General features: G+C 41.6%; 1 protein-coding gene across 2 annotated transcripts; it reads right to left on the reverse strand.

Moving 5' to 3' along the window:
* Positions 1-2096: 2096 nt before the first annotated feature.
* On the reverse strand, positions 2097-27171 carry fam131ab (family with sequence similarity 131 member Ab). 2 transcript variants are annotated; one of them, XM_058080111.1, is made up of 5 exons: positions 26890-27171; positions 16297-16390; positions 16043-16225; positions 12391-12522; positions 2097-10918 (listed from the first exon to the last, which is right to left on the reverse strand). In XM_058080111.1, exons 2-5 carry the CDS (start codon positions 16364-16366, stop codon positions 10302-10304), a joined length of 1002 nt encoding a protein of 333 aa, XP_057936094.1. In that variant the 5' UTR covers positions 16367-16390; positions 26890-27171; the 3' UTR covers positions 2097-10301. The 2 variants fall into 2 exon arrangements, with proteins under 2 accessions (XP_057936094.1, XP_057936093.1); XM_058080110.1 differs by lacking the exon at positions 26890-27171 and adding an exon at positions 24569-24726.
* Between the last annotated feature and the right edge of the window lie 771 nt (positions 27172-27942).

Here is a 27942-nt window from a genome sequence, read left to right on the forward strand (position 1 = left end):
GGTGCTGGAGGTTATCCCAGCTGTCTTTGGACGAGAGGCGGGGTACACCCTGGACTGGTCGCCATCCAATCACAGGGCACATATAGACAAACAACCATTCACACTCACATTCATACCTATGGACAATTTGGAGTCGCCAATTAACCTAGCATGTTTTTGGAATGTGGGAGGAAACCGGAGTACCCAGAGAAAACCCACGCATGCACGGGGAAAACATGCAAACGCCACATAGAGATGGCCCAGGGTGGAATTGATCCCTGGTCTCCTCCCTGTGAGGCTGTGAGGTCTGTGCGCTAACCACTCGACCGCCGTGCAGCCTGTATTATTGCTTATGCTGTAATTATTTAATTATTTAATTAATTTATTTATTTTAAGTTTTGGATTTTTTTATTTATTTTTATTTTTTTTATTTTTTGATTTTTTAAATTATTTAATCAAATGTCGCCATCCTTAAAAAGATTTGACATAAACTACAAAAACAGTATGTGTGTACTATATGTGTATATATTAAATTGGAAAATATACAAGTATATTTTCTCACAGGAAATTCTACTGTCTAACATTTGCAGCATTTCAAGAAATCCTGGCTTTTCAATTGTGTTAAAGAGCAGCATTTCTTTTCTGGATGACTTTCGTACGTACACAATTTTGCACTGTTCCGTTTGTATTTACTTTGCCGACCAAATATCTCAGTGGATATTGACTTTCCAAACGAAGGCATCTCAATGTGTAGTTTTTTATTTTCTCGGATGGGAAAACTGGGTGAGGTGGATATGTTTCAGGTGGGCATGTGTGTTTTGTTGCCTTTTGGTGTTGATACCACTTTCAAATAAATTTGGCATATCAGCTTGTGTATGTTGATGCTCATTATTTGCTTGCTCATTTCTCCTTTTATTTAATTTCTCATCATTTCCTTGCTCATTATTAATATTCCCATGAGGTGTCTGTGGCATTTGGCTTTACAGGCATCTTTTTCTCTCCTATCTTCTAGTACATTGCTTTGCATTTCCCCTCACAAAGCTTCACTCCAATTCTGTTATTTACAATATTTCCCAACGATGGCGGTCCCTTCAACTCGTAATAACTGAATAATGACCATGTCGTCGTGTCAGCTAGCTAATGACACCTGATTTTATGGTGTCCACTCCTTGGAGGGAGTCCCTCCACAGGTCAGTGGTGTTGGAAGAGGACAGCTTATGTAAGGGTTCGTTATCAAATCATAAAATTAAACCACTTGATGGCACTTGCCGCACTTCCTTCTCCCATTAAACGCTGACCTATGAGATGTGTTCTATACTCCTATCCGTCTTCTATACTGCTGTCGTATGTCGTATGAAATAGCTGCAATTACACAGATACAACCACTGGGGAGAGTGAGTGACCCAGACAGTTTATTGAGCAATCAGTTAAATCGGGTTCTGAACGAGAAAAAAATGATGGCGTTTCTCCCAACCTGACATTTGTCCTCTATTGAACTGACCTGCAGTATCTTGGCAAACTGAAGTCCTGGCTGTTCCATATTCAGGGTGTATATACTCTATTGTTTGGTCGTGCTCCAACTTTGGTACTATGTACAACCAGATACGTCATAATGCGGTATTCTCCATTGCTGCTTCAGTCTGCTCTTGAAGCAGTACCAATAGTTACTGTATCTATTGCGCAACATCTTCATTGGCTTTTCTATGTGCTTGAGGGCTGCACCTTCCTGTCCAATTATAATTCAATATATATGATTGACAGTGAGTTGGTTAGCACGCAGACCTCACAGCTAGGAGACCAGCGTTCAGTTCCACCCTCGGTCATCTCTGTGTGGAGTTTGCATGTTCTCCCCGTGCATGCGTGGGTTTTTTCCGGGTACTCCGGTTTCCTCCCACATTCCAAAAACATGCTAGGTTAATTGGCGAATACTCCAAATTGTCCATAGGTATGAATGTGAGTGTGAATGGTTGTTTGTCTATATGTGCCCTGTGATTGGCTGGCTACCAGTCCAGGGTGTACCCCGCCTCTCGCCCGAAGACAGTTGAAAATGAATGAATGAATGATAATATGTGTTGCCACTTGTTGCAACTTGGCTCGCACCATTACATTCCAGTGGATTCCAATAGGCAGATTGTTTGTGACATTTGGTTCCATTTGGCGGACACTTAGCACCACTTGCATCAAGCAATTGGCGCGACGAAGATTTTAAATATTTTGACATTTTCTTGCCGACAAACTTGCGAACTGGCGCCGGCCCAGTGAACTCCTAGCATCATTGGCGCAACTTTGCTCGCGCCATTACATTCCAGTGGATTCCAATAGGCAGATTGTTTGTGACATTTGGTTCCATTTGGTGGACACTTCGCACCACTTGCATCAAGCAATTGGCGCGACGAAGATTTTAAATATTTTGACATTTTCTTGCCGCCAAACTCAATTTTTGCCACCGTTACAGGCCACTACAAGCCAGTTGAGAGGCAGTTTGAGCCACTGCACGCCACTAGGCACCTTATTGGTGACACTAGGTGCCACAGCAAATTGCATTGCCGCGAACTGGCACCAACTGGTGGCGGCCCAGTGGACTCCAAGCATAATGAACTTAAAAACATAATGTGTCCAACCTTATGATTGTAATACCATCACAATATCACTTTTACGTGGTTCTCTGATCCCACAAGCTGATATTTGAGTAGCTCAAAAAGGGTCAAAGAATATTTGCTTCAACTGGAACAACAAAATGGCATTCATGCTGAGTCAGCTACTTTATGTGAACCATCGGTCTCCATTATGTATCAAAATAATTACATCACAGCAGTATTTCTTGCAAAGAACAATAATATTTTTATTAACTGGAAATCAGAGCAGATGCAACAAACAAGATTATTATTATTATTATTATTATCAAATCCAAAGTAGAAATATTCATGTCATTACATTCAGCCAAAATAGGAAGCAAAGAATGAAAAAGTGAGATTTCAGAGGGAGATGAAGGTAGTGTGTGTGTGTGTGTGGTCAGAGGATGAAAATGATACAGTACAATTCGGACTCCTAACACCCTGTTTGTTTTTGTTGTCTTTTTGTTTCTTCTGCCACAGTTAAAACCCCAAAACTGTCTAGACACAATTCACTTTTCTTATGACCACTTTAAGTAGGTAGGCCAAGGTTGAAAGGCAGACACGTTGTCTAATTGATGTTTGCTTGTCTTTTTATAGCATACACACACACACACACACACACACATGCACCAGAAGTAATGAGTACACTACATACCTACATACCGTAGGATTTAGGACACTTGTCTCTGATGTACAAAATTGCCTGATGCAAGAATTTAAACCCCGCCCACCCACAGACACATACACACACGTTTACAAAGACAACCACTCAAAAGCAAAACCTGCCAGACTCAAGGACAGTTAGGTGATCCTGCTAGTATGTGACAAATAAATGTATCACCTCCCATGTTGCTTTTAAGGAACGTTTAAAGATAACTTGAAGTATACAGTATATACTCCGCTTACTTTGGTGCTAATCTGATAACGAAGCTGAGCATTTTCCACCCCGTTTTCTGTTCACAATGTCACACTCTCTGACCTCACTGGTCAGTGGTGCAGTGGCCACTGAAATCATTCATTAAGAGTCTGTTATACCATTAAGGGCAATGATTTTATTAGCCTTTTGCATATTTAAGAAAATAAAACAATCTATAATGAGACATATTAATCAGTTGTGCACTAATTTGATGTGTCAACTACAACACAAAGCTAAGATGTTGATGCTTTGGTCTGAATTCACCAAGCTCCCGTTCTAATTCCAAATCACTGCTGTTATCACAAGTCTAGATCAGCCTATCATGGCTGGTGACGGTTATGTTTACTCCTTCAGTCGTGTCAGTAAAATACAGTACAAATTGACATGTAATATCACAGTAAATGAGGATATTGTCAGGAAAATATGGGTTATCATTGCACTCTTGTATACTATGTGTATTTGTGCTTAGATTATCTGCTTGAGGTCTTCATATACTCGGCATCTGCCTTTGGTGTCTAGGTATTTTCAGCCCTCCCTTATATTAACTAGCATTTTAGCATGAATGTTTAGGACATTTTCTGTAGAATTTGTATGTTTAGATTGTATATATTTCTACTTATTTGAAGAGGAGAATTTAAATACCTCCGCAACCCCAGCGAGGATAAGCGTCATAGAAGATGAATGAATGGATATTACTTCAATTTGCGGCATTGTTTCTTTTCTGGCTGCACGGCGATAGAGTGGTTAGCATGCAGGCCTCACAGCTAGGAGATCAGAGTTCAATTCCACCCTCGGCCATCTCTGTGTGGAGTTTGCATGTTCTCCCCGTGCATGTGTGGGTTTTCTCCGGGTACTCCGGTTTCCTCCCACATTCCAAAAACATGCTAGGTTAATTGGCGACTCCAAATTGTCCATAGGTATGAATGTGAGTGTGAATGGTTGTTTGTCTATATGTGCCCTGTGATTGGCTGGCCCCCAGTCCAGGGTGTACCCCGCCTCTCTTGCCCAAAGACAGCTGGGATAGGCTCCAGCACCCCCTGCGACCCTCTTGAAGATAAGCGGTAGAAAATGAATGAATTAATTAATGAATTTAAATACAAAGAACCAAGGGTGAAAAAGTTTTGGTGTTTTTTAAGAATGGCAGGCAGTTTTTTGTCAGCAAAGTTAAAAAAAATCCTCACAGTTCCACTGTGTTTTTGTGCAATGACAATAAAGGGAGTCTATCTATCTATCTATGGCAGGGGTCAGCAACCCGCAGCTCTTTAGCCTCTTTGTTGTGGCTCTGGGGAAAATACGGATCTTTGTCGTGATTTTTTTTTTTTTAATCAGATTTTCTGTGAGACCCTGAATGAATCCTGGCTGAGTTCTGACTAGTGATTGGTTGAGCTCGAGGAATGGAGGGGAAGCGGGTGTTTGCCTGCTTTGGTTGGGATGTTACAGATCTTCTCTCAACGCGGGAAACTATCCATGACGGATTCCTCTGGCTTCTCTGGTTTACATTTATGCTTCTCACATGACAAGAAACAACAATTTGTTGTATTCTGCTGGTCAAATTAAGATTTAAAACTTTCAAAAGTTTATAAGATATTGTTTTTAAAACAATAGCGTGGGGGTCAAATGGCTCTTTTGATAGTAAAGGTTGCCGACCCCTGCACAATGAGATGCTTTTGGGCAAAGATAGAGAATGGAGTGGAGGTAGAGATGTAAGGATGCAAACAGTGGGGTGGGAGGAAAGGAGATGATGAGGCAGCAGGAAATGGTAGAGACAGCTAGAGGAGACATTCATCAAGCTGTCTAAGTGGTGTGTATGTGTGTGTGTGTATGTGAGTGTGTGTGTGTGTGTTCACTGTAAGGACAAATACTTGCATGTCAGTGTGTGTATGTATAATGAATGAGACAGAAAAAATACAAAGTATCGACATACCATACCCTCCTATCTGTATGTCACATACACACACAGCACCTTGGACAAAGGGGGCGTGGTGGGGGGAGCACTCAGACAGACAAACAGAATGGGCCGTCAATTGCAAAGTCAGTTGACGAATAGAAAGAAGCAAGGGCGGCCGGTGATTGGTTCACAACACCACGTTTAAACCAACGTCAGATGACTTTTACCCAGAAGAACGACAATGATGTCCTACAGCTGCAAGAGATGCAACAGGATATTTGGTGTTTTTAACACCCCAGGCAGCTGATATTGTTTTCATTCTTTTTTCTAAAAAAAAACACGATGTGCATGATGACAAGGTGACGAATGAAAGGCACAGCTTCAGTGTTTCCCCCTGAGTTGTTGCTGTCCCCTACAACTCCACCTACTGTACGTCCTCGTGTTCAGCTCATCGTCTGCACTCAATCTAACGACTCTAGCACTGGAACCCGTTTCAGTTAAAATAATCCCATCAGATTAGCTGACATAAGCAGTTGTTGACATCAGCCAAAATTGCCAGTGATTGCACATTTACTTGTGACTTTCACCAAATATATAAGGAGAATGGCTGGTAACAAACTGCAGTTTTTTGGCATTGTTTTACTCCATTGATGCAAAATGTACTGGTATTTATTGTTGGTGGCGGAAACTGAGACAAAATCTACTTTTTGGTCCTAAGCCGAATAGTTGAAGCCACAAACATGAGCGATAAAAATACAACGCTACCACACGGCAACATGAATAGAAACGACATGAAACGACTCCTGTCGGTCAAATGTTATGTCGACAAAAGCTTTCTACCATGTATGTCAACTTAGGTGGGCGGTTTTTAATAATAAATTTAAAAAAAAACAATGACTAATGACTGATAATGATGACATTAAGTTGTAATAGTTGTTAATTGAACTGCGTTATAAATGTATTTGTATCATATTACCATCGTTTTTTCATGTAAAAATGACTGACTTTCTACATTTCCTGATCAAATACAGGGCGGAAACCTATGATGAAGAATAAAAATTAATGCAAGTATGAAGGCGCTTGTCACTGCCGTCCTTCCATCGCAAAGAAAAGCCAGCACTTTTTTGACAGCTGCAGCACCAACTGGAAAAGAACAAATTAACCGCATTCAATATATTTTACGCCTTGATGAATTAATGTATTATATAATACAAGACGGGCTGCACAGTGGTCAAGTGGTTAGCGCGCAGGCCTCCGGCATACCTCCGCAACCCCAGCGAGGATAAGCGTCATAGAAGATGAATGAATGGATATTACTTCAATTTGCGGCATTGTTTCTTTTCTGGCTGCACGGCGATAGAGTGGTTAGCATGCAGGCCTCACAGCTAGGAGATCAGAGTTCAATTCCACCCTCGGCCATCTCTGTGTGGAGTTTGCATGTTCTCCCCGTGCATGTGTGGGTTTTCTCCGGGTACTCCGGTTTCCTCCCACATTCCAAAAACATGCTAGGTTAATTGGCGACTCCAAATTGTCCATAGGTATGAATGTGAGTGTGAATGGTTGTTTGTGTATATGTGCCCTGTGATTGGCTGGCCACCAGTCCTCTCGCCTGAAGACATCTGGGATAGGCTCCAGCACCCCTGGTAGAAAATGAATGAATAATCCAAAATTTTTGCATGTACTTCGTATAATTATAAAAGGCAAGGTCCTGTACTAATAGGAGTCGGTGCCTCACCAGCCATGAACCTCACTGGTTGCAACATAAAGATTGTCGACATAAACAAGGTAGACTTAAACGGGTTCCAGTGTACGCCATGCTCTCATTACACGTTATTCTCCAGCACCGGTAAAAGTTCAACCTCCAATGAGAGCTCAGCAATGCCAGACATGGTTTAAAGGGAACGGCTGCATCGGAGGGGTTTCGGATTCAACTGCAAGTTTCAGGAGCTTGCTGACATCGTACAATACACACACATACACTCACATAGACTCACATTTTGAGGATTCCGTAAGCAACAAAAACCAGGGCAATGGGGCCAAGTCTGTGCTTAAATTATTTGTAGAAAACAAGCATGTAAGGCTTTCCCGCTCACACACACACAAGCCCAGACTCACAAAGATGAAGTATAGGCGGAGAGGTGAGTGTTGTAATGCATGCTGATGCAGTGGTGTGATGGGATTTCCTGAGTTGTATGAATGACGATCCCTCTGGGAGAACCTGAATAGATCTCCTACATGAATGGCAGAACCATGCCCTTTTGCTAACATGACAACAAAGACTTGAAAGAATATTGTCAAAGGCAAAGCTTTTCAGAAGTCATTAAGAGCATTTAAACGAGCATTTCAAAAAGTCAGGAAATAAGAGCTATTTCTAATAACAAATAGTAAAATACCGTGTTACAGCGCAGAGTTCCCACTCGTTTTCAGCTGCTAGCTACTTATGCTAGGCGCTAACTCAGTGTTTGAAGAGTTAGCTTAGAAGTACTCTAAATGGAAATGCAAATCTGATTGGCTGGTAGTGTCACATGGGCGCTACCAGCCAATCAGATTGTCAGAGAAGCACTATGCCTTCATGTTGTCCAGAAGATACGGCCATTTTAACCTGTCCGCATTGGACCTTTTTCTCATTTTCAAGGTTTTCTAGAACGTATGGGAACCCTCACAGTATCCACTTAAAATAAAAAAAATTAAAAAATATATGTTTTCACATTTTTTTCCCCCAAGTAGACTATATCACACAGTGATAACGAAGAAAAGGATAAATGTACAGCCACATTATAGCTTCGTGCAAGAAACCACATACACTGGCACGCCATGGAGGCATAGAGATCAAAGCAAGACAACGCATACAAAAATATAGAAAATCCCCACCTCGGCTTTTCAAGAAAAGAAAACATTCACTTTTCTGTCTTTTTCAGCATGTGTCATTTGTTTTGTGTGTTTTGTTGCTGCTGTATGTGTGTGTGTGTGTGTGTGTGTGTGTGTGTGCGTGTTTAAGACATCAAAAAGTTCTTGTCTTCCATGCAGGAATCCACAGAATTCCAGTAGAGTTGATTATTATGGCAAATATCCATCAATCATAATGCCGATAGGAATATAATATCAACAACTATTGTGTGATAGAAAAACAGTACAATAAAAGCATTTCATTTCAGTCATATTTCTGACAAACCGTATTTGTTTCTTTTTTTTTTCCAAACATTGTCATTTTAGAATACATTAATGTCCTGTCACTTTAAAGACATTCCAGCATTTGCTCAGATAGTGGAACCTCCAAAGTCGAACACAATCAGTTCGACACAAGTTGACTTGATAAAGCCTCCATTCTGCAAAGATTTAGCTAACATGCATAAAAACCATAAACTATAAGAAGTTAAACAACTGTTAACATCAAATACCATAAATTAAAAATAAAAATTTAACCTTGGTTAGAGTCATTAAAACATTTCCAAAATGTACTCGAACTCAATACATTTTTCCCATAAGAAATAATTTAAATCAATCAATCAAACTTTATTTGTAGAGCACTTTTCATGCATAGAATGTAGCACAACGTGCTTTACATGTTAAAAAAGAACATGTAAAGCCCAGATTTTTTACATAATTGGATGGGACAGTGGAACAATGGAACAGTGTTTGTAATTTTGGGCCTCAGGACCGATGATAAAAACTTCAGTTTTATCCTGGTTGAGCTGCAGGAAGTTTTCTGCCATCCAAGATTCGATGTCAGAAATACAATTAAAAAGGGTATCAAGTGGACCTGTGTCACCTGGAGACATGGAAATATACAGCTGTGTGTCATCAGCATAACTGTGAAAATTTATCCCATGTCTCCTAATGACACTGCCTAGTGGTAGCATATATAAATTACAAAGAATGGGGCCTAAAATTGATGCTTGGGGCACACCACATTTTGTATTGTATTTTTGAGGAGCATGTATGCAAGCTTACCATGAATTTGAGATAGGATGTGAACCGCTTAAGAACAGTGCCAGAGAGGCCTAATACATTTCATCCTTTATAGACAAAGACACCGCCACGGTGTTTTGCGACAAGTTATTTCAGTCATGTTTCTCACTTTTATTGAAATCCTGGCAATGCAACTTTCTTTGGCTCCATTGTGGGCTATTTTGCAGCCATGATCACTAAGAATTGCAGAAACAGGGCACATTAACTGTCTATTATTTTGAGAATTTTTTCAATTTCAAACTAAGACAAGTAACAGTTATTTTTGTGCTTTATGTGTGTGGTAGAATCCAGGTTAACACCGCCATTGCATGCTGACGTCAACTTAACTTAACACTGTTCCTCTTTGGTGGCTTACAAGAAAAACAGAAAGCCAAAGAAAAAGTAAACACTCCCATGGAGTTAACCCTAAGAGGTACTACTTTTTCTACTTTGGAGGTTCCACTGTAATTGGTAGTGACAGGATTAAATAGTTTGGCATACTCAGCAAGCCATGCCTAAAAGGATGCTGTAGTTTGTCTCTTGCAAAGGGTCGGTGTGCTTCTCCAGTGTGGAGATGCTTGGGGGGGGGGGGACTGGATGAGGGCTTGGGGGGTCATACAGAAGAGATTACAAACCGTGCTCGGATCTGACCATCAATGTCAGCACTTGCAAAATACATGCAAAGAGAAAAAAAGGGTTCTGGACTAAGTCATTCTGCTTTTCATGTTCATTTCTGGAGGTCTGGGTGGACCTGTGGGTATCAAACCCAAGGCTTCCACTGAGCGACTCGTGTTTGCACGCAGATAAAAAGATTGTTTAGACGCTTGCAAAAAATAAAGTTGATGAAAATACTGCAAAACGAAACGACAGGGGTGTTTGTTTGGAGGTAAGGCAAAGACAAATGAATAAATAAAGTAGAAGTGAGGCACCTCAATGAGCACTGAGGTGGGAGGAGTCATTGGTTGGCTTCTTCCTCCTCCTCATCCTCATCAAGCGAAACAACTCCAGATGAAGCAACATCAGACAGCCTCCTACGGGGGTCATAATCAGGTGGGAACCCCTCCCCGTTGGCCTCCACCTGGCACATGTCCTTACAGGGGGTTTCGTCATCCTCCCCAGGGGATAGGTATGTCTCGGAGTAAGACATGGAGTATGAAGGCAACGCCTGGCCACCACCAATAGGCCCAATACCCCGCCCATTCCCCCCAAGGGTGTGGAATCCACAATCCCCCCTACCGGGCCCTGTCTGCCCGACCCTTTGAAGTCGAGCCAGAAGAAGCTCCTCCCCTCCCTGCAGCGCTGACAGGATCTTAGCGGCGAGCTCGGCGGTGTTGCTGTGGTGGCCGCCACGGGGGCCACTCAGGTCACGCAGCAACGGGTGGTGCTCGTCCAGGCTGCACAGGCTGGAGCACAAAGTGTCTGGCGAGCCCGCCGTGGGAGACGGCTCGCCGCTGCCCACTCGGTCACGGCCTCCGTCGTCTCCTCCCTCGCAGCACAGACCACGCAGGCCCAGGTGTTGACAAAGCTGGTTGTGGATCAGGTCCTTTAAGTAGGGAGAATACGATGGCACGTCTACAAGGAAGCAAAATTCACATCAATCATTCAAAACAGGAAAGAGAAACGACCAATAATTATGAGACTTGAAAGTACGTTCCAAGAATTTAAAGTACTTTAAAGTACAAGATGTATAAGTACTGGGGATGCTCTAATCAGGGCTTTATGCTGCCAATTCCCATACCGATCATCCATGAGTGAGATCCATTCATTCATTCATTTTCTACCGCTTAGCCTAACGAGGGTCACGGGGGTGCTGGAGCCTATCCCAGCTGTCTTCAGGCGAGAGGCGGGGTACACCCTGGACTGGTGGCCAGCCAATCACAGGGCACATATAGACAAACAACCAGTCACACTCACATTCATACCTATGGACAATTTGGAGTCGCCAAATAACCTAGCATGTTTTTGGAATGTGGGAGGAAACCGGAGTACCCGGAGAAAACCCACGTCTGTGCGCTAACCACTCCACTACCGTGCAGCCCGGACTGTTTTCTAATAGGTGGAAAATTCTAGCTCATTTTTCCTGAAAAATTAAATAACACCCTATAATACTGGTATTAAATAATGTAATAGACACCATAAGCAATAATAAGACATAACTCACTTCCTTGTTGTAGTATCTGAAACCTAATGTGGGTTGATCGCGTGGCATTAAAAAAAGAAAAAGGGCAGCTGCTCTGACACATATAAATGTAGTAATTGTTAGCACGACACTGTACAACTCTTACTTATCAGCAGGCTACGGTATCACTGAAGTAACACAAGCGACAGATGCCTCTAATCTATTTATTCTAAAATTTATTCTAAAGTTAAAAAGAAGGCAGTCAAAAGTACCACTTCCACATGGAACGAGAGGAGAATGTTTTTCACTATATCATGTCGGACTCAAGTTGAGGTAATGTAATGTAAGGCAATGTCTCGTCCATGTAACATTAGTGACCAGAATACTCCATATGACTCCATCACAAAATAGCAATCACTTATTGACACATTTTGTAGAACATACAGTATGTATGACTCTTGAACGAGTGACTCGCCTCAAGGTTTTGTGAAGATAATTCAGAAACCATCAATGAATGACCACAGGGCTACAGATTTCTCAGGAAGATACGTGTGGTCAGGACTGTGTTAGGTGTTATGACCTGCAGTTATTGGTGGCTGGATGTAATCAAGATGAAAGCTCCGATAAATACACACACACACACACACATATCCGTGGCCACACACCACCATCTGACACACACTACCTCTCCAGCAAAGTAAATCATATTAAAGTTGCAAGAGGATATCAAATTACGAAGAGGAACAAAAAAAAATCAGATGAAAACTGGGGCAGTGGGACAGAATGACGCAGAGGGAAAGCCGGATGGACATGGAGGCGTGTTATCTGGAGCAAAGGGACAATATGAAAGAAATACATTTCAAATAGGTCCGTGTGTGTGTGTGTGTGTGTGTGTGTGTGTGTGTGTGTGTGTGTGTGTGCATACCTGTGCTCTGTGTGGTGGGCTCGTTGGCAGGCAGAAAGTCCTCATCGTATGAGTCATCATTGGACTCATCACCATCTACTGACGACCAGGCTCTCAGCTTTGCCTCGGCGATGGCAAACTGCTCTGCCACACCTGCAAACACACACAAGCACACAAATAAGAAAACACACGGTTACTATGGGAACATCTGGCTATTGTGTCTCCGTGTTGTGTCGCTCTTTTGGACGAGCAGAAGAAAGGTGCAGTGGTTGGGCACGTTGCCATGACAGCCGATGTTCTCCAGTCATTTAGTACATGTTTGCAGTTTTGGAAGGTGTAGTTATGGGAGATATGGAGGCCTGTTGTGATCAAATTGTGATCAAATCCAGGAAAACATAACATCCAAGGCATGGCGCCAACTGTGTATCATCATAAAAATATTAATTCTGTTCTGCTATACTTTGTCACAGATTTTAGGCACTTTAGGCTGTGAAATTACATTTTTATGATTTTCAAATGAAAAATGGCCACTGGTTTTGAATTGTCAACTTTGTACAAACATGAATAGAATTGTTCTGTGAAAGATTAAAAAAGTGCATATTTCAGCAATTATTGTTGACATAAATTAAGCATTTTTAAGTATAAAAATGTCCAATATTAACTAAAATACAAATACAGTTTAAAGCAAAACGTAGTAAAATAAAATAAAAAGTAAAAGCATTTCGTATTTCACAATTATTTATCTCACAACAATTTGGCACTGTCAAATTATTAAAAATTTTAATCAAATTAATCACTGTTTTGAAAATAATCATGATTACTCAGCTTTATATATTTTACAATTATTTAGCTCATGACAATTTGACACTATCAAATCATTAAAAATTGTGACCAAATTAATCACTGTTTTGAAATTAATCATGATTAATCCGTTTTTGTATTTTACAATTATTTATCGCTTGACAATTTGGCACTGTCAAATTATTAAAAATTGTAATCAAATTAATCACAGTTTTGAAATTAATCCTGATTAATCACTTTTTGAAACTATGTGATGTAATACAATTTTGGACCTATGTCGAGTTTCTTTAGTTTTTCTAACAGGTTAAAAACAATATGAAAATTGTGATAATAGTCGAACGATATTCATTCACTTATTTTCTATGCCGCTTGATTCTCATTAGGGTTGCTGGGGTATACTGGAGCCTATCCCAGTCCAGTACCCGCTGGACTGGTTGCCAGCATACAATATGAAAATATGTATCATGATAATTTGTTTTTTTGCCATATAGCCCAGCCCTATTCCATTATACTGTGCATGTATGTATATATATGTATATACACAGACATACATAAATTATTTTATAGGCCAGCCGGCTCTGTGTATGCATGTTGACTATGATGCTCTTGCTCTCTCCTGCATCCATTCCCATACATCTGTAACCTTCATGGTAACCGTTCTCCAGTTACCTCTCAAAATGAAATGTCACTTCGACTGTCTGCCATTGCCTTTTGTTTCATTGCCTTGTGCCTGGTGTCTCCCTGACTACCTTTGTCGTCATGTCTTCTTGTCTCCCCAATATCCCAATTCCTCTCAGCCATCATGCGGTGCTCCTGTCTTTCCTTGTTAGCTGCATTTGCTGTCTTTCCGCATCCCATCACTTGGCTATGTCTGCTGTAATTCCACTTTCCATGCATCACTTGAGCTGGCTATAAATCAGCACAGCCTGCGGCACAAAATCTCTGCTACTATATCGTCAATATGAAACGCATCAGTGTATTCTTACAAAGTGCTTCTGATTTATCTGACCTTTACATTCAAAAGTTATTTTTTATATATATCACATTCACATTGTCTTGATTTTCAAATGGATGACACCTTCTGTGGTGACTTCTGAAATTCTGATGAACCAAAATAACGTTTTGAAGGAGGTTGAGATTACCAGGAGTTCATTCATGAGTTCAGTTGTGGGGTTTGCAACCAATAAAGACACAATTAACAGGGAGGCCAACGCACGTTCAGATATGTCGCACTTCCTACATGTAAAAAAATTTAAAAGCAGCGATTAGGGGAACGCCAAAAAAAAAACGCCTACGTCTGCTTGTTCTTTGAATTTCCAAGACAAAATGACATTAAACACACCATCGTCTTTTAGAACAGCGATGACCTTTAAAATAACAAAGGCTTGCAGAAGAGAAGAAAACAAGTGAAAACCAGAGAAGTGCTGGAAGACAGAAGATAGGCTACGACAGCAGGGGGAAAAAAACACTTGGGAAAAGCGCTCAGTCACTATGTAGCAGCGGCAAAACCTTACTGGGCAAATTAACCTTGAGTGTCTGCATTGCGGGGAGCAAGTGAGCGACCAGTGGACGACACGGGGCTGAAAGATGAAAAAATAAACACATACAAGGCTGGAGTGAAAATAAGGAGAAAGGAAAAATAATATAAAGAGTAAGTGGGGGCATACTGTATGTGTGATGACAGCTTGTTGATGGCTCACGTGTTGCATGACCATCTTGGAAAGTGTATATTTATGGTAATGGTAATGGTTTAATTTCATTTTTTGAACATGCATCAGATTACAATTGAATGCATCACATAATCAGTTCACAGTTCCACATGTCCAAAAGGAGTAGGAAGAAGCAAAGCTTATTAAATCCTACCCCTCCATCTGGTACTTTTACAATCAGTATTTGTTCACTTCCTGCTTTCCTAATATAATTAAATCCTAAAATCCTTAAATTTTGTAGTATTTTTTAAATTAAATTATTAAATTATTACATTTAATTATATTTTATTAAATTCTATATTTATTATTTTTTATTAATTAATTTATTTTTTTATTTTTTTCATGTTTTTATTTTTTGTCCCGTACCGAAGTACGAGGTGATATGACCATCCAATGACATAATGGGTACCATAGTAAGTGTCAATATAGTGATATATGTAGCACATCATGACTGGTTCAAGACTCTTCATCCTTGTATTTAGCAAACATCAACTGCTTGTATTGTTTCTTGAATTGGCTCATCGTTGTGCATTGTTTGAGTTCCTTACTCAATCCATTCCATAGTTTGATTCCACATACTGAAATGCTATGGCTTTTTAACGTAGTCCTAGCATATAAGTGTTTCAAATGTAGTTCTTCCCTGAGATCATATTTCTCCTCTCTTGTAGAGAAGTATTGGATGACATTTTTAGGTAATTGGTTATTTTTAGCTTTATGCATTATTTTATCTGTTTGAAGATGAACTATATCAGCAAGTTTAAGTATTTGTGATTTTAAAAATAACTAGTTAGTATGTTCTCTGTTAGTCGGTTCTGTTTACGTATAGAAGCGTGATGGGAATATTGCAAATTCTGTGCTTATTGCTTTGTAATACCGAGTCAGTAGGGATCCATACTGTAGGTCTGCTGTGCTTCAATAATAAGATTCAGACGGCGAATGTGCAGAGATTATCCCTGCTGAGATTGACAACTCCAAGGTAGTAATATGGTTATTATATTAGTCACCGGGGATAGAGGGTGAGCTCATATACACCTAGTAAAAACTGATATAAGAGTGCTATCATCTGGTTTATTATTCTCCGGGATGCTTGGCAATAACTGATAAACATGACGATAGAGTCTCTTGAAATGTGGGTGAGGCCTAGCGGAAAAAAAAAGATTTACCTGCAGCAAAGCGAGCTTCCTGTTCTCCTTCTGTAAGATCCGAGTAGGAATTAAAGTCCAATTCCAGGGCTGCAGGAGTATCCATGGGCTTACACCACCCCTTCCACTCGATGAGGTGGGCCACTCTGCCCTGAGCCATGGCTGTAGGCTTAGTCACATGATCCTTCACTACCTGGGAAATACCTGGGAAGTAAATAGCCGTTATGGTACTGCATTTGTGTACTGTTTGTTGAGTGTACTTTGATGGAACGTACCATGTAAGGAGGATCGCGCTAACGTTGCAATCTCTTGAATGGTCAGAGCTCGTCTTGATTTTGGTAACATTTCAATGGTGTCGTCAACATTCACCTGGAAGGAGGACAATAAAGTGGCTCAGCAACAAAATCCATCCAAATAGTCAAGGGTGGTGATATATTAGAGAAAGGGTGGGCAAACTACAGCACAGGGACCACATGCAGCTCACCGAGCGTTTGAATCCGGCCCGACAGTTGTATTTCAACTTTTAACATACATACTAGCAACACGACTTGCAAGTCAGATGTCTTATTTAGTAAAAAAAAAAACAACAAAACTGTAAAATTAAATTACATATTTTGATATTGTGGGCTGCACGGCGGATAAGTGGTTAGCGCACAGACCTCACAGCTAGGAGACCCGAGTTCAATTCCACCACGCATGGGTTTTCTCCGGGTACTCCGGTTTTCCTCCCACATTCCAAAAACATGCTAGGTTAATTGGCGAATACTCCAAATGGTCCATAGGTATGAATGTGAGTGTGAATGGTTGTTTGTCTATATGTGCCCTGTGATTGGCTGGCCACCAGTCCAGGGTGTACCCCAAAAAATGAATGAATGAATGAGTTTGATGTTTAAAATGTGCCTGAAAAAAGGGACACGAGAACATATAGCTGATAGTATAACACTTTTACAGATAAAATTTGACAAATTCTAAGCATAAAATAGTGTGTGTGTGTTAAATATATGTTCTGGCCACCGGGGCAATTTTGTTAACTCAACACGGCCCACGAGTCAAAATATTTGCCCACCCTGGTATTAGAGTGGTTCATAGTTTTTAGTATGTTTCGGCGTGTTGCTGATATTGTTCCATGGTTGATATTTGTATAGCCCTGTCTTATATTGTAATAATAATCAATCACAAGAGGGATCATTTGTTTTAAGAACTGAACAGGAACCAAAAGATCTCAAAGCACACATAGAAAAAGTTTCAGGTGGCGATAAGTCACTTTTTCTCTACAGTCACATGATGACCAAGCATCAACACCAAAAACCACACGCAGAGCTGAATCGACCGCATCGACATTCGATATGGGTCAACACACTTGGCTGACCGAGCAGTTTGAGCCAGATGAGTTTATCTCAACAGGTGCGGCATGTGTCCACCCGCATGAACGATCACTGCAGCCTTTTTGAATGTGGTACAACAAGTCCGAATATAACCAAGGGGCATGTTGACAGGAGTGCTGCATCTTGAAAGTGTTAAGAACTGAATACATTAAACTAAAATCTGTGCCTATCTTTTATTTTCCAAAGTATCCAGTCTCATGGCTGGTGAGGTACTGACGACTAAAGAGAGAGACTAATTCACTTTGGTTATTTATGTTTTGCTAACCGAAAGCAGCAGGCTGCACGGCGGACGAGTGGTTAGCGCTCAGGCCTCACAGCTCGGAGACCCCAGTTCAATTCCACCCTCGGCCATCTCTGTGTAGAGTTTGCATGTTCTCCCCGTGTATGCGTGGGTTTTCTCCGTGTACTCCGGTTTCGGAAGACAGGGTTGGATGGAGGAAATTTGAAGTACAGTAATCCCTCATTTATCACGGTTACTTGGTTCCAGACCCAATTGTGATAAGTGAATTTCTGTGAAGCAGGATTCAATGTTAATAAACACAATATTTTCGTAGTTAGACTACAACAAACCAGTTAATGACTTTCTAAATATGATTTCATTATTAGAGATCACGTGATAGCACCCCTATAGTCACCTCGATCTGTTTTTCTATGGCGCTTACCATAGCTATAGAAGTTTATGTGAGAGTACACACTGAGCGATGCATCCTGGAAGATTGGCAAGTTGGGTGGACAACCCTCTGCTCTTATCTTCATCCAACCCTTTGAATGAGCGACATTATCTAACATTATTACCTCCCACATTCCAAAAACATGCTAGGTTAATTGGCGACTCCAAATTGTCCATAGGTATGAATGTGAGTGTGAATGGTTGTTTGTCTATATGTGCCCTGTGATTGGCTGGCCACCAGTCCAGGGTGTACCCCGCCTCTCGCCCAAAGACAGCTGGGATTGGCTCCAGCACCCCCGCGACCCTCATCAGGATAAGCGGTAGAAAATGAATGAATGAATGAGTTCTGTTCGTATGTATATTGTATCTGTATATGAAGTATACCCAGCCTGTCATTCTCCAGGAAAAGTTTAGATACTTTGTTGCAAAAGTCTGATCACCTCCTGGTGAGCTTGGGTATATGATCCCTAATCTTGGCATCATACTACAGTTGCCTGCCTCCAGTGACTGCATATCAACAGACCCTACAATTTGTCAAGGTTGCTATCACACCAATTGAACAAATGATGCGCCATCACACAATTTCTCTGCAAATTCGATTAAACTGTTGTAGCAATCAAATGCACACGCCTACTCTTGAACCAACGCTAGGAGTTCATTCAACTTCTTTTGACTGGGATAAACTCCAGCATACCAGCAACCTTAGTGAGGACAAGCGCTATAAAAAATGGATAGAAGGATCATATAATATTAATGATATTATTAAATAATATCCAATATTATTCAACTAAAAGTAGATGGGTGGGTGGAATACCAATGTTGCGATGGTATCAGCAGCAGCCTGGAGGCCTGATAAGCCTCTTGTGCCACAGTGGAGCTCACAGCTCAGACGGAGGATAATCTGAAGATGTGTCACATACCCTTGAGGAGATGTGTTGCTTTTTGATGAGCAAAACAAAGTCTGACTGTTCATGAAAAAGTAAAAAAAAATAGGTATATAGTGGAGAAACCAGTTTCTTTCTCCCTGTGTTTTTTTTTTCACTGATGATATCACACTTTAGGTTATCAGCCACTGGCCACAAAGTTAAGGGAATGGTACTCTCAGTTGCTTTGCATACAGTAATTACAGCATGCAGACAAAATTCTTTGTGTTCCTTGTATGGAGCAATTAGGCACAATGAGCAACGACCCTATCAACAATTAAGCTCGCCGTCCACACGAGGAAGACGCCAGATTGTTTTCTTTGCTTGAGGTCTTCTTTTGCCATTTTTGCCTGCGGGTATCCTAGATTTTTGTATGCCGTTTTGTTGCCTCCATCTGCCGTCTTCCTGGTATTTGGTGTAGTTGCCGATGAGCTTTTCTATCAGCCTTTTTCTGTTTTTTTCATTTTAGGACTTTAGTTGTAGTACCTTTTTTGAAACTAAATGAAAATCCATCTATTTTCTGTACAGCTTACTCGCATCACAAGTATGCTGGAGCCTATCCCAGCTGTCTTCAAGCAAGAGGCAGGGTACACCCTGGATGTTAAAACAAACTACCAGAAACCATACATTATTTTGGTATGACAAGTACATAAAATATACTTGTTCCAAAATGAATTAAAAGATGTGAGACGTGAAATGGAGAGGCTGGAGCCTATGCCAGCTGTCTTTGGGCGAGAGGCGGGGTGCAATCACAGGGCACATATTGACAAACAACCATTCACACTCACATTCATACCTATGGACAATGGAGTCGCTAATTAACATAGCATGTTTTTGGAATGTGGGAGGAAACCGGAGTACCCGGAGAAAACCCACGCATGCACGGGGAGAGCATGCAAACTCCACACAGAGATGGCCGAGGGTGGAATCAAACTCAGGTCTCCTAGCTGCGAGGCTAGTAGAGGCGAGTAGACTTTTATACACTTGCAAACGTTTAGAAAAAAATAACTTTTTTTCATGTTGTCATTATTGAGTGTTGTGAATTGAGGGGAAAAAACAAATTTATTCCATTTTGGGTAAAAAAATGTGGAAAAAGTGAAACCCTGTGAATACTTTTTGGATGCACTGCATATCATTTATGAAACCAAAAACATCAGCAATTCTTCCTCTGTGTGGCAGTAATATACGTAGTCCAATGGACCTTCTCACCATACATTACAACATGAATCCCTTCATGATAATTGTCACTGGTGGGGGGGGGCTAAGTAATGGTACACACTAATGGATACAAGTAATAATAAGGATACATTCTCATTATATTATCAATTTACAGCCAGAATGTGTTTACTTTCACATTACTCCCCTTTGGCTGGCTTAGTTGTACAAAAAAAGTTCATTTCAAGACCCCGTAAACATTTCAATATGACACTAGTGTTGTGTTTACTTTCACTTTTTCACTTTTGGGTGCCTCGTTTAAAGTAGTGAGTACATGCTAGTGGAAAAAAAGTAATATTCATTTTTAATTATTGTAGAACCAAGATGTCCTGGGGATGATCCAAATGTTGGCAGTAATGCTTCAAGTGGTTGGTATTGCCCTAAAGTACTCAATTAGGGACATCACTACACTAATAATAATAATAATAAAGTGTTCCGCAGAAAAAAGAATGATTCAGGTTTTGAGTTGAGTCCAACTGCAAATCCAAATCAATTCCATTCCAGTTGTGCTTCTGAGTCATTAGACCAGGGGTGCTCACACTTTTTCAGCATGCGAGCTACTTTTAAAATGACCGAGTCAAAATGATCTACCCACTACAAAAATGCAAAACATCTATTTATTTTCAAATGTATTGAGGATTATTTGTACGTACAATGTATGTTGATGTACCTTACATAACCAAATGAGCCAATATTGCAAAACACACATAATTAACAGTTAACATTTTTTGTAATTACCTCCACATTACTCCCCATTTCCCTTCTTTGGTACTGCGATGGTAGAATGGCATATGAGGCAAACGCACTTCGAAAAAGACATTGTGAAAAAAAAGTCCACCTCCCATTCCGTATGGAAGTGATATGTTTTTGCCTTTTTACTTGGTCCAGCTCCTTCACTCATTTTAGTGACCATAAACTTTAGCGAGGGCTTAAAATCTGACGCAATTCGCCGACTAGCTTAGCACTTTGCATCGCTGTTTACGCATGAGCGGTGACCTAAAGGTCAAAATTCAGTTGTCATCTGACTGGTTGTCCTGTATGTCAATCAAGTAACGGGGATGGATGATAGGCTGACATCGTAAGTTCTGCTGCACTTAGAGACGTCGTTTGATTTGATTGGTCGCCCGAAGGGCAACATTCTGTTGTCATCTGAATGGCTGCCCTGTATATCAATCAAGTGACGGCATTGATGCGAGGATGATATTTTTTTAATGTCACGCCGCGATCGACCAGCGATCGACCAGTACCACCTCCGCGATCGACCGGTAGATCGCGATCGACTTAATGAGCACCCCTGCATTAGACGGAATAACATGTTTCAGAATGTGAACGAGAGCTCATGGTTGAATGATGTAATAAACATATGGTTACTTTGATTTATGATGTCATTATCTAGCAAGGACGGGTTGAGAAAATAATCACTGCTTCAAGTAGCAAATTACGGAGTCTGTCAAGACGCTTCATGAGATTCAAGGAACCCGAGGACCGGCTGGGCCTGATGAGGACGGACAGTATCCATTACGCTGTGTTGCCAAATGCAGATGGGTTTCCATCCATCCACTTTCTATATCGGGTATAAGGGTGGTGGGAGTATGCTGGAGCCTAACCCAGCTGTCTTCGGCGGAAAGGCGGGGTACACCCTGGACTGGTCGCCAGCCAATCACAGGGCACATATAGACAAACAACCATTCACACTCACATTTATACCTATGGACAATTTGGAGTCGCCAATTAACCTAGCATGTTTTTGGAATATGGGAGGTAATAATGCTAGATAATGTCGCTCATTCAAAGGGTTGGATGAAGATAAGAGCAGAGGGTCGTCCATCCAACTTGTCAATCTTCCAGAATGCATCGCTCAGTGTGTGCTCTCACACAAACTACTATAGCTACCCTAGCAAGGGAAAAACAGATCAAGGTGACTATAGGGGTGCTATCACATGGTCTCTAATAATGATAGAAATCATATTTAGAAAGTCATTAACTGGTTTTCCATGGTCTAACTATGAAAATATGGTATTTATTAACATTGAATCCTACTTCACGGATCAGAATTGGGTCTGGAACCAACTAATTGCAGGGCATGTGTGACGGCAGACTCCAGTGAATGGAGTCCTCGGTTGCGTGGGGTGTTGGAGCCTATCCCAGCTGTTTTCGGGCGAGAGGCGGGGTACACCCTGGACTGGTGGCCAGCCAATCACAGGGCACATATAGACAAACAACCATTCACACTCACATTCATACCTATGGACAATTTGGAGTCGCCAATTAACCTAGCATGTTTTTGGAATGTGGGAGGAAACCGGAGTACCCGGAGAAAACCCACGCATGCACGGGGAGAACAAACTCCACACAGAGATGGCCGAGGGTGAGATTGAACTCCTAGCTGTGAGGTCTGCACGCTAACCACTCGATCGCCGTGCAGCCTGACACAAGCACATATAGCAGATAATAATTCCAGGTGGGCTGTTACGTGTAAGACATATAGTCTGCCCCCCCAATCAATTTTGTTAAATCAAAACGTTTGCCCACCCCTGGCCTAGCTCTTTATTTTCTATGCCCAATCTCACCCACACCCCACAAATTACGGGTTTTTTTCAAGAAGTTGCTCGACTATCCGCTGACACCCATTCATCCATTATCAAGACACATCCATCACTCACATGAGCTCAAGTTACCCAGAAGCAGAATTTAATATGTGGCGTTTAATTGGGCGTGTGAGATCAGGTGTTGGGGTGTATTGTATCACTGAATTTAGGCCACCTCTGTGAATGCCGGTATTGTTCAGAGGAGTGACAGCTGTGTAAATATTACACTACTGGTGGCCAGTGTCTAAAACAAAAGCAGGGATTGTGTCAGAGTAGGTCAGAAGATAAAGTTCAACCCATTTAAGTCTGTCCCGCTTGTGTCAACGACTCATCTGTGTCGACCAGCTCATCGAGTCTCAGTCAACCGTGTTCTAATTAGCATATTTTCCGGACTATAAATTTAAGATATTGAGTTTAATGGTTGTGCAAAGCAATTTATGTTTGTGAATTATTTTAAGTTTTAGTGCATTGTACTTAAAATACCAAGTTCAGGAACTTAAAGTCTTTAATTAGAACTCATTGAAGTTATCATTTCATGACTTAAATTTTTTAGGGCAACTGGTTTTTCCTCTAATTTTTTAAGTAAATTCAACTTATCCAGGTTTAAAGTGGAAAAAAAATGCTATAGTGGGTTTGACCTCAGAAAATAATTGTGACTTTTTTCCTTTATCATTTTGATTTAATTGACTGATGCGACTTTACACCACAGAGACTTAAGTTGACGTCAACATACACACGTGACCGCTTTGGTTGACATACAATATGAAACAATCGTTATCATGAAGCTATGACAAAATGCAGACAGCAGTAGAAAATATATGAAAACATAAGAACCTAAAAATCTGCACAAATGGAAGAAAACCACTTAAAAAAAACATAATTATTGCCCGTTCCCCTTATGTCCGTGGACAAAGTCACAAATATATGTGGAAGCAATTTCGATTCCGGTTTTCCGGATTTCAACAACCACCCATATCGACGTGAGTTGGCCAATCAGAGGGCCTGACAGAATCTGAATTTCTGTGTTCACTTTCCTCTGATTGGATGTATTGCTGCAAAACTAATTTTAAGCATTTTCTTCTCTCGCTCTCTCTCTCTCTCTCTCTTGCTCACACACACACACACATCCTCTTTCTGTATGTCCCGTTGTCGTGGAAACTGCAGACAGAGAGACCTCGCATCATCTTTCTCCCTCACACACACACACACACACACACATCAAAACAATTGGGTCAATACTGATGCGTTCACATGTAATGCATGATGAATATGCGTGAAACAAGTGGTAACAGTTGAGCTTGCACTGCAGCCTTCCTTGGTCTTGATGGATGATAATGGCTTCCAGGACGCCGTCATCATCATCAAGTGACAGATTGCACAATCATTTAGCATCTGGAGGGGAAGATGTATACACAAACATGGTGGATCAATCACACGTGGGGGGAGAGAGAGAGAGAGAGAGAGAGAGAGAGAGAGAGAGGAAAAAGTGGAGGAAGGACGGAACGATATGAATGATAAGAATGATAGATGAATGTGCGGTGGGTTGGATGTGCAAGCGAATAGACCACCGGATGTCGACAGGAGCCGCCGGCCACGTCAAGCAAATGTGTAAACAACCGGAAGTCTGTTTCTTGGCAACAAATGATCCAGATCCATTTCTGCGAGCGCAGATGCGCACTAACTGACGCATTTTGCTGCAACAACTTCAGAAGATTAACCTCGGCTTCTGGCAGAATGCAGAATGCAGAATGCAGAATGCATCTTACCTTGCAGTGAAAGTGGATCAGAACCATCGTGTCGGAACGCGCCAAGACAATAAAAAGTGTTTCATTGAGAGGGAGCTTCCTTCACTGATGTCACACGCATGCAGTCTGCTCTGTAGTGGTGGGTGAAAGGGATCCCAATGTCGACTGTGTCAATACCACGGTGTAGAACTAACGTGTTGATACGAGTATGAAGTCATCGATATATTTTTTTTTCATGTGTTGTTCATATTGTTGATGTTGTATTTATATATGTTTGTGTTTACAACTTCAGGCAAGAATAAACTGGACACAGAAGGACTTTTTGGGCAACGAGGATTTGCATGAGAGATAATAGTTTTTGGGCTGCACGGCGGTCGAGAGGTTAGCGCGCAGACCTCACAGCTACGAGACTAAGGTTCAATTCCACCCTCGGCCATCTCTGTGCATGCGTGGGTTTTCTACGGGTACTCCGGTTTCCTCCCACATTCCAAAAACATGCTAGGTTAATTGGCGACTCCAAATTGTCCATAGGTATGAATGTGAGTGAATGGTTGTTTGTCTATATGTGCCCTGTGATTGGCTGGCGGCCAGTCCAGGGTGTACCCCGCCTCTCGGTCGAAGACAGCTGGGGTAGACTCCAGCAGCCCCTGCGACCCTCGTGAGGATAAGCGGTAGAAAATGAATGAATTAATGAATAATTAGTCATTCTGTGGGCTTATTTTGCACAACTGGCGCATGCCGTCACCTGATACTCTCCAAATCTACCTATTGTATTTTTACAGAGCCTTTTTGTTGTTCATTCTCTCCACAACTGAGACTACCTACACGCTGTCGATCAAGCATTTGACAACCACACCGCAAATAATTGGAAAAAAAATGAATATGTCTATAAAAATGTCTATTTTTGACACTATTTTTAACTCCTACTTTGATTTCAGATCAACATTTGCAATAAAGTGCCTTGTAAGTTGTAATTATTCAATTTATTTTCACAGACCTTACCTGTTTTCTCTTCAAATACCGCTGGTATCCAGGTGTAACCCCTTACTTATTAAATGCATGCAAATTATACAAAATATATAATAATGGGAGTTTCCATGTTCTCCCCGTGCATGCATGGGGTTTCACCGAGGGCTCCGGTTTCCTCCCACATTCCAAAAACATGCTAGGTTAATTGGCGACTCCAAATTGTCCATATGTATGAATGTGAGTGTGAATGGTTGTTTGTCTATATGTGCCCTGTGTTTGGCTGGCCACCAGTCCAGGGTGTACCCCGCCTCTCGCCCGAAGACAGCTGGGATAGGCTCCAGCACCCCGGCGACCCTCATGAGGAAAAGCGGTAGAAAATGAACGAATGAATGCATTATTTTAGCTGTCTGAGGATTAACTAGTATTTGTGATTTTAGAAATAAGGAGTAGGTATGTTCTCTGTAGGCGGCATTATGAATTATCCTTACTGACCTTTTTTGCAGTACATTTAGCGAGTGAAGATTGCTTTTATAGTTATTACCCCATATTTCCACACAATAAGTAAGATATGGTAGAACCAGAGAGCAATAAAGAGTGTGGAGTGATTTCTGATTTGCTTTGTTGAATATTGAAATATTCCTATATGTAATATTTCCATCTATATGTAATAGATAAATGTAATTACTTCAACATAATGACATTCATTCATTCATTTTCTCCCGCTTTTTCCTCACAAGGGTCGCAGGGGGTGCTGGAGCCTATCCCAGCTGTCTTCGGGCGAGAGGCAGGGTACACCCTGGACTGGTCGCCAGCCAATCACAGGGCACATATAGACAAACAACCATTCACACTCACATTCATACCTATGGACAATTTCACCAATTAACCTAGCATGTTTTTGGAATGTGGGAGGAAACCGGAGTACCCGGAGAAAATCCACGCATGCACGGGGAGAACATGCAAACTCCACACAGAGATGGCCGAGGGTGGAATTGAACCCTGGTCTCCTAGCTGTGAGCGCTAACCACTAGACCGCCGTGCCGCCAACATAATGACATAATTAAATCAAAACGTAGATATTAAAACACACTGTATATAACACAAAATCTATCAATGCGCTTCAAAAACTAAAAACCAAGCATCGATATCCGTCTCAGCATCGGCAAGACTGCCCTTATAGTACTTGGTATCAGACCGACACCAACATTTGCAGTATCCCCCACCCTAGTCAGAAGCATGCTATGGCTTCTCTTCTTCTCGTCTGCCTCCAACTTAAAGCTTGTTGCAACTATGCAGTGTTTAAGGTCGCAGTGCCTTCCTATCACACCCACGCAGAGCGTATCAACATGAATATGAAAAATATGGCAGCGTACCTCATAGAAGGGGAACCGCGCTCGCTCCTCGCATCCAAGGAGGCTCCGCTGGGTTCCGGTGCGGCGGTATCAGGCGGCCGGGTCGGCGGGGCTGGCCATCACTTGGCGTCGTTTCTGTTTTTTCTTTCATTCATAGCCATGTGTTATAATTATGTGTACATTTGTGCTGATTACGCTTCAAAATGTGACTCTTCTAAGTGTTCGTCACCCCTTCCTCTACTCCCGGTCCGGTCACGGTTCGATTAGTCCATACCGGTGCATGTGTATTCTTTCTGAAGCACCACAGACCGACACATGGGTATCCGAGCCCAAGCAAGAGCTTTTATATCCACACACTCCGCCCCCTGACACTGTTTTGACGCGCTAAGCGGGAGCGCAATGAGATGTGATTGGCTGGTGTCACTTTTTCGTGTCATCTAACATGGAGGACAGGGGCGGACATACGGGAGGAAGTTGTCAACTAGACAGATTGGACCACGCCCCACCGCCATCTCCTAGATAGAGAATCACACACTTTTAAAATAGTCCATATTGGGTAATATGAATGTAAAGGTGACTAGATTGGTGTTATTTTATGTCTAATCATCTAAAACAAAAGTTTGTAAACAGGTATCATTCATTCATTTTGTACCGCTTTTCCTCACAAGGGTCGTCGGGGGTGCTGGAGCCTATCCCAGCTGTCTTCGGGCGAGAGGCGGGGTACACCCTGGACTGGTGGCCAGCCAATCACAGGGCACATATAGACAAACAACCATTCACACTCACATTCATACCTATGGACAATTTGGAGTCGCCAATTAACCTAGCATGTTTTTGGAATGTGGGAGGAAACCGGAGTACCCGGAGAAAACCCACGCATGCACGGGGAGAACAAACTAACTAACTAACTACGAAAATATTGTGTTTATTAACATTGAATCCTGCTTCACAGAAATTCACTTATCACAATTGGGTCTGGAACCAAGTAACCGTGATAAATGAGGAATTACTGTACTTCAAATCTCCTCCATCCAACCCTGTCTTCCGAAACCGGAGTACACGGAGAAAACCCAC

Source organism: Doryrhamphus excisus, chromosome 8 (assembly GCF_030265055.1).
Source record: "Doryrhamphus excisus isolate RoL2022-K1 chromosome 8, RoL_Dexc_1.0, whole genome shotgun sequence".
Lineage (NCBI taxonomy): Eukaryota > Metazoa > Chordata > Actinopteri > Syngnathiformes > Syngnathidae > Doryrhamphus > Doryrhamphus excisus.

What these genes read in the sequence shown, in the direction of transcription:
- fam131ab (XM_058080110.1), bottom strand. Translation starts at nt 24,595, where the DNA reads ATGGTTCTGATCCACTTTCACTGCAAG. An exon ending in TGATCCACTTTCACTGCAAG is followed by an intron (nt 16,391 to 24,568) that starts GTAAGATGCATT and finishes TCCTCCTTCCAG; the next exon opens with GTGAATGTTGACGACACCAT. An exon ending in GGAAGCTCGCTTTGCTGCAG is followed by an intron (nt 12,523 to 16,042) that starts GTAAATCTTTTT and finishes GTGTGTTTGCAG; the next exon opens with GTGTGGCAGAGCAGTTTGCC.